This window comes from Etheostoma cragini, chromosome 3 (assembly GCF_013103735.1).
Source record: "Etheostoma cragini isolate CJK2018 chromosome 3, CSU_Ecrag_1.0, whole genome shotgun sequence".
NCBI lineage: Eukaryota > Metazoa > Chordata > Actinopteri > Perciformes > Percidae > Etheostoma > Etheostoma cragini.
In genome coordinates, this window is record NC_048409.1 from 1,005,639 (window position 1) to 1,013,595 (window position 7,957).

Here is a 7,957-nt window from a genome sequence, read left to right on the forward strand (position 1 = left end):
TAGAATGAAATACAATGTAATTTGTCTTTTTAATGTTAAGAGACATACATACATAACATATAACATAACATACATTTATACATGTTAAAATGCCATTTAATTTCTAATTCCCCTTTGTATCTGCCAAACCTCCCTACTCACAGAATAAATAAATGAAAAAAGTATGTAGGCCCAGAGGTTTAATAATTCAGTGCAACGTTCCAGTTGTTTTATTTTGAAAGTCTGTAGCAGAAGTAGTTTTTTTTAACCTGACTGACTTGACAGTGCAGACGGAGTCAAATGCGCGTAAAAGTTGTCCACTCCTCCTGCGCGTCCATGAGCCCGTTTGGCTCCAGATATAAACACAGAGTGTGTGTGTGTCCCCGCTGCGCTCCTCAGTCTCCTCACAACAAGCAGCCGGCACTCACAAGTCCAGCAGGAGGGCTCGATCTCTGGCACGTTCCCAAGGATGGAGGTAACAGCTCTGGGACTCTGAGGGGACTTCTCTGCTCTAGCCTGAACTTAAAGGCAACTTGAACAGATGGTTTGAACATTCAGTGTGGTTTTGTGCAGCCATGTGTGGTTGAATTGAAACATGACATCCTTGGAGCTCAGTGAGTAGCCGTGGTCTCTTCCTACGGGGTGTTTGTGGAGGGATGGGGCCTGTCTCTGCAAGCCTGTTCCAAATGAAATGCACGTGTAGTTGTGTTGACTACTCATCACATTTAAAGTCCCTGATCTTTACAGCGTTCACCTCTTAACTTTGATATCTTATATAATACTGTATTTTTACTTATGAGAATTCTGGCTATGATATCTAGTACATTTTGTGTGAAAGTTATAGAATACTTTGCATGTTTTCTGTATGAATTTCTGAAAAGAGGACTGAACTTCTCTTTCCTGAGAATGTAGTTGTTTAGTCACACACACACACACACACCTCAACATATAGGCTGTTTGTGGTGAGGACTTCAGAGCAGGTAACCAGTGTTCGTCAGGGAAATGGAGCTGACTGAACATCTGCCATGAGCCCGTGTTTGTGTGTTGTAAGTGTGAAGTAAATACCAGTAGTTGATTTTAGTCTTTTGCTGTCAGTCTGCATTTTGCTTCTAAGTCTGAACATCCTTAACATCTTTTTCAAGTATTTAATGTCATGTGGCAAATGGGAAGAGAAACACCCATTTCTTTGACCACAGCACGTGAGGGAGTACATTAGTAATCTGCCACAGATCTTCTCTCACACTTAAACCACTCAACGCTAGGACACTGATGTGTGCTTTAGACCAGATCAGCTTGGACTCATGACCTTAGTCTTCTTCTCCTGTTACCAAAGCTGAGAGTAAAGAATTTGGACTGCACCCAAATCTGGAAAAGATAAAAGAATGGTTGGTTAAAGAAAAGAGAGCAAGGGGGCAAGGGGGGGGCTTTCTTATGTAAGAAAACAACAAGAACAATCTGATAAGGTTGAACCTGTACAAGCAAACTGAAGACAGAGAACTGTCATTGTTTGGGACTCTTTCTTTTTCTGAATCAAGCCTCACAAACTGCTCAGATCTGACGAGCTCAGTGTCTAACTAGAAGTTAATAGTCTAGCAAGTCATGGAGCAGATGATGACAATGAGCTGTGTGTGTACGTGTGTGTGTGTGTGTGTGTCTGTGTGTCCTGTAAACTAGGGCTAAACTAGCCTGTTAAGTCAGTCTCACACTCACCATCATTTAAGCTGCTTCAGCTATACACTTCGATGACATTACCTCTTAGTTTAATAGTTTTGGTTATTAAAAGCTGTTCATATTCATAAACATTAATTTCCAACTGTAGCAAGCAAGCCTTAGGAGGAGAATGCAGACCGGGAATTCTTGAATTTTGTGTTTCATGTCTTGCAAGCTAGTGAAATGACAAACTGGAATTTTTTTGCATTTGCGTGTGTGTGTGTGTGTGTGTGTGTGTGTGTATGACGTGTGTGTGCATGCACCTGAGGATTTGTACTACCTGCGTGTGGGGTTGAAGGAAAACAACGCCACAGCTAGAGGAGGGAGTATATTCGATTGCTTTGCCAACCATATGGTGTGCACATTTATTATGTAATAAAATAAAAGTAAAGTTAAGAGACCAATAACAGAGGAACTCCGGCCAGACGTTCACTAATGAGGCAGCTTTTTTTCCATTTTGCTTTACAACCTTACGCCGTTTAAATAGTGTCCCACTATTACAACTAACGATTATTTTAATGGAGTAATCTGTCAATTCTTTTAGTCAGTTGTTGTTGTTTTGATCTGTAAAATGAATAATTCAAAAATGTGGATCAGTGTTTCCTATAGCCCAAGATGATATCCTCAAATGTTTTGTCCATAACTCAAAGATATTAAGTTCACTGTCAGAGAGGCGAGAAGAAACTAAAACATATTCACATTTATGGAAAAAATTGACTCAAACCAGTTAAGCAATTATCAAAATAGTTGGCTATTCATTTAATAGTTGACAAATAATGAATGGATTAAATGACTGGATTCATATTTGCAGTATCCAGTCCAGGGTCACTCACGGTAAATAAAACTGCTTTTTGGGATTACATTGTGACCCAGCGTAAACACGTCTGCTGCCAGCATGTTCAGAGCTTCTCCTCATGGACATGAAGTGACAGATCCAGTCTCAGGTGTTTGCTCAGGATGTATATGTGTTGTGTGTTTCAGAGCAGTATGAATGGTTCACTCTGACCTTAACGTAAATCAGTCTCCTAACTGACCGTGAGGCTCAGTGGAATGTAAAAGCATCAGCATCATACCCAGGACGTCCAGAGCACAATTAGAATTAGCCCAGCGAGTTCCTCTGGCATGGAGTAATGCTGCTCATTAACTATGTCCTCTTAGCCGAGCTGCACCAATCACATCGGTGTATCTGATGTAGGCAGGACCAGTGTCCAGCTGCACCAATCACATTGGTGTATCGGATGTGGGCGGGGCCTGAGGCGAGCTACACCATGTACATCGGGTTGTCTGATATATGCGGGCCAGAGGCGCGCTACACCAATCACACCCGTGTATCTGATGTGGGCGGGGCCAGAGGCGAGCTGATTTTGAGTTTAATCTGCTAGTTCGCTCCGCTGGTAGCTAAGCGGATGGGGCTCTGGATACGTCCCCCTGTGTGTTGTTGTGATTGGTTGTAGTGTTATGCTATTGCAGGCAGTGAGACGTTAAAATGCACGCCTGGTCCCGCCCCTCGAGATGGGCGATTCTCATTACTTGATGCCAGACCCTTAATCAGATTTGGGTCTGGATGTCCAGGCTAAAGAACCTTTATCCTGTTATTAGTCCCAGTGTAGTTTTGGCTTGATCTGTGTTCAGAGTGTATATAAAATGTGTAAATGCCATCTCATTTTAGAGTGTATACAATTCATTAAAGTCGTGCTATGATAAGACGAGCTGGGTGAAGAGCACATGTTGATGATAGGACAAACCACCAGAATCTCATGTGACTTGAGCTCGGCTTCCTCTGATGCTTCCTGTTGTGCAAACCACATTGGCTTTCTCTTATATTGTCTCTGTAGCACTTTTACTGTCAAAATCCGTTGGAAAAGTGAAGCAAACAGCAGACGGTGCATAGTTTCTGCAAAATATTCATAATTCCACAGTAGAAGTAGTTCTTTTAACTGTTTGGCAACATGCTGTCGGGTGAAAACCTTTTATGTCCAAAACCGTTGTTAAGGTTAATTTGAAAACATTTAATTGAGCTATTGACCTCAAACTAAATCACCTTGGAACTGCTTGCTTGATTGAGTGATTATTTTAGTGCAAGTTCCAACTAAAATATAACTATAACTAAAATAACGGATTATTTGCAATGTTGATTCATCTGTCAATTATTTTCTCGACAAAGTGATTTGATTAAAGAAACTAGGAAGGTGGAATCAGAGAATCCATGAACCAAACTGATCAATTGATTATCAAAATAGTTGACGATTCATATTTAGGGTTGATGACTAATTGGTTAATCTTTGCAGCGCTACAAAAAATGACTGAGGTGATATTTATTTAGCTGTTGACTGCAGCGGCCGTTAAATCACATCGAAAGCAATGATTGTGTCCCAAATGTACTAGTAGGCTACACACAATGTTTTCTTGGTGGACAGAGGTTGAATATAAAGAAAACGGTGTGTGTGTCACATTGAAAAGTCAGACTGGTAACTTTTATCTGGTTCGGCAGCACTGTGTACCCCGGAGGCGATGACATACGGTACAACCTGAACCATTTTCAGCAGGCTCACTCTTTGGAGATTGCAGTGTGCACAGACCTGCTGACAAAAGCATTTAAAGTGTTTGTATTAGTGCAGCAATCAAAATATTGGTTGTGTTATAATATATTAGTTTGTTGCCTGTATTTACATCTCCTCGAGGCTCCTTCAAAGTAGTTGTGTGGAAGCTTGGCTGGTTGGACAATTTGTGCACCTTTATGACCAATCTAATGGTTTATAATGCCTCATAATTCCATAGCTACTTGTAGTTTGTTGCCATTAAAGGCCTTCACACCATACATGAAGTGTGTTTTTCTCTGTATCCTATTAGTCAGACCCTGCCCTTCCAATTTTCAGTCTGAAGCAGTGTGTGGTGCACAGAGATAGCCTGGGTGGGAACTCTTGTACAGACAAGATAGTGAGGAGGACACTGTGATCTGTGAAAGAAAAACACCCATGCTGCTTTCAAGAAAGTTATGTCACTGATAGATACACGTAGGCTGAGGCAGCCTGAGTTTGACATCTGCAGATTGTCAAACATGTTGAATTCACTCACTATTTTAAAGTCTCCAACAGTGAGATACATGCAGACAGGGTTTTGAGAACATTGAGCTAGACAGAGGACGTGGAGAGTCCAAAAAACAATATTATCATGACTTTATAACTCTCAGTTAACCCATACTGCCTGCACCTCCTCAAGCACCCTCCTCTAAATTTGGCATATTGCCATGCTCTTAATTTCCTTCTTTGGCAGAAAGGAGTGCAAACATATGTTCTCATAGCTGCTCGGACATTGCAAGGGCCATTCTTTCAAACCCACATTTAACATTTTGTAAAATATTTAGAACTGTTGGTTATGTTTTCAGGCTTGGAAGGCAGGTGCAACTTCAAATGTAACATTTTCATTTATTTTAATTTATTTGACAGGGACAGTGTACATTAATTAACATTGCTGTAAATTACACCAGAATTAGCCCAAAGGCTACTCTTCATCTGTTGTCCCTGGACAGATATTAAAATTGTCTACCTAAAAAGAAAATAAATTGGAAGATTACAGTCAACAATACAAATGTAAAACAGATAAAACTCCTCATATCCCCTTGTTAAATGCATTTTATAAACCCATTCATCTTTTGGAAGGACCAAGTATACAAGAGTTGAGAAATAATCTGATTAACCTGAACAGCTGGCTGAAACCAAGACAACTCAGAACTCTAGAGACTATAGAGAAGTCCACTATGTCAGTCGAGTGGCTGGGAAACTGGACTGACATGTGTCCTTTCCATTATTCAGAAGGACAGCCAATCTAATTACATCCTTACACCTTAAATACTCCATTAGCAAGTAAAAGTCCTGCATTAAAAATGTACTACAGTAAATAGACAGAAGTGTTAACAGCAAATTTCACTCAAGCATAAATAAAACTCCTCATTATGGAGACTGGTCTCTTTCAGTGTTATAGAATGTTTGATCCTAAAGTTTGGAAAGTCTACCATGGATGAATGGAAGTCAACCCCTGTGGTGGTGATGCATATCAGCTGAAATGATGCTACGTTGTAGCGGGGATGTCATCCCATGTCTGTGCTCTCAGCCTCCACGTGATCCATCTGATCAGCTGTCCAGCTGACTTTTGTCTTTGATTGCGGGATCTGAGTGGTTGAGAAACCAGAATACCCTGTCGAGTCCCCAACAGATGCTTGTATTAAGGTGTTCTTGCTGTTCAAACTGTCTTCCTATCATTCACGCTCCATTGCTCACCTTCTCCTATTTCCTATTGTCTGCCACACTTTTTCTTACTCTGTAATTATAGCGGCCGTTTTTCCTTCTTTACATATTATATGCTTTACTTCCTCTTAGGCTCCCACAAGTAGCTGTTGCTCAATGGGTGTAAAGTACAAGCCAGTGTCTTCTTTCAACATCAGCAAATCTGTGCTCGACCTTGCCGTCTGGTGAAGAAACCGTTGAATTCGACTGTTGATTTACTTACACCTGGTTTGGTCTAGTCACACCTCATCAGCCTGGCTTGGCCAGCGTGAAACACACAAAACAGTGCAAAGGTCAGACTAGGTCGAGCCTCGCTTTCCTCTGGATTTCTAAATTTGGCTTTTTTGAAATGGCCCTTTTGGTCTCTATCTTCCTAATTTGATCATTACAGTTAAACAGCATATCTGAAAAAAGCCTCTTGGGATCTTGACTTGTTGCATTTGTCACATTTAGCAAAGATGATTCGGTCTCGTGGTCTTTCTTTGGAATTTAAACTTTATCGACAACTTTCTGTTCTAAGGTCATATGGATGTAGTTTCCTTTTCTCTGGATGCATATTACTTCATGACATATTTGCTTTCCCACCCTACAGTACAAGTCTGTCTGCAGCACCTCCCCATTTCCTTTGAGGCAGGGGCAGTAATGTCTGGCAGATGAGGGTGTTCATTTACCTCATCCCTCTGATTGAGGGCCTTTTTGTAGTCTTCACACACACACACACACAAAAAAACTCATGTAAAAACACACAAACACAGTGCCAGTGAGGGCAGTGGAAAAATGAGCTATACAGATGAGGTCCGTCCAAAACCACATCATGTTTTCCTGGGAAGCCAGCGAGCGAGAAGGTGGCGGTCTGCTCTGGTACCACAACAAGTGTAGGCAGAAGGGCGCTGCTCGCTGTGGTGGTTTCCCCCTGGCAGAACACACCGACGTGTGAAAACAAAGTCTGCAGACCCAAACTTAAGCCTTGGTGATCTCATTAAACAATCGCTAGCTCAACAACTGCGCTTTGGTGTTTTTTATTTGTCTTCACTTTCCCAGATTTCCAGTGTGTGGGGCTCACCAGTGAGAGCTTATGAGGATTAAGAGTTCCTAGAGAAGGGCTGGATTCTGAACCAGACATCATCTTTATCAGCTCCATGGTAGAATACACGGCCTGTTGTCTCAGGCAGATATGTTAGGATGTACTAGACTTATATCATGTGCTTCTTCTCCTCTGCCTCTGGAAATTTGACTAACAGGAACAGACAATAGCAGACTTTGTGGGATCGGTTTCTCTCTGTGTTATCTTTCCACCTCTTCCGGTCATACAGAAAACTCGTGTCTCCATTGGGTTGGCTGGGATTATTCTTCACTTATCCAAACACAGCTCACTGAGGATGCACAGCAACACACTCACACGGAAAACCAGTCTTTTCAGGTCTGGGTTAAAATAATGGATTCTTCAATAAAAGTCCTATTTAGAGTGATCTAATGATGATTCATAAAATCCAATGTGCCTTTGCACCATAGCTGGAAGTACTTTAAAGATTGTTTGGGGGGCTTTTCCTTTTATTATAGTGACAGTGGATAGACATGAAAGGGGGAGAGGGATGGGGGATGACACGTAGCAAAGGGCCGCAGGTCGGACTTGAACCCAGGCCGCTGTAGGACTCAGTCAACATGGGGCGCACACTTTCACTAGGGGGGCTAGAGACCTCTGAGAATCTCTTTATATCCAAGCAAGATTGGTGTTGTAACTGAAATGTCCCTTACCGAATTGATATTGAATCGGAAATGTCATTGAATCGGGAAACCATTGGCGATACCCGACTCTGGTAGCCGTGGCGATACCCGGCTCTGGTAGCCGTGGCGATACCCGGCTCTGGTAGCCGTGGCGATACCCGGCTCTGGTAGCCGTGGCGATACCCGACTCTGTTAGCCGTGGCGATACCCGGCTCTGTTAGCCGTGGCGATACCCGGCTCTGGTAGCCATGGCGATACCC

The 7,957-nt window shown here is 42.1% G+C and overlaps 1 protein-coding gene across 1 annotated transcript in view; it reads left to right on the forward strand.

Moving 5' to 3' along the window:
- Positions 1 to 262: 262 nt before the first annotated feature.
- Positions 263 to 7,957, forward strand: part of zgc:153184 (uncharacterized protein LOC751652 homolog) — a 14,453-nt gene continuing 6,758 nt past the window's right edge. Inside the window, 2 exon segments of the mRNA XM_034867060.1 lie at positions 263 to 351; positions 353 to 454. Coding sequence (XP_034722951.1) covers positions 280 to 351; positions 353 to 454 — 174 coding nt within the window. The 5' untranslated portion in view covers positions 263 to 279.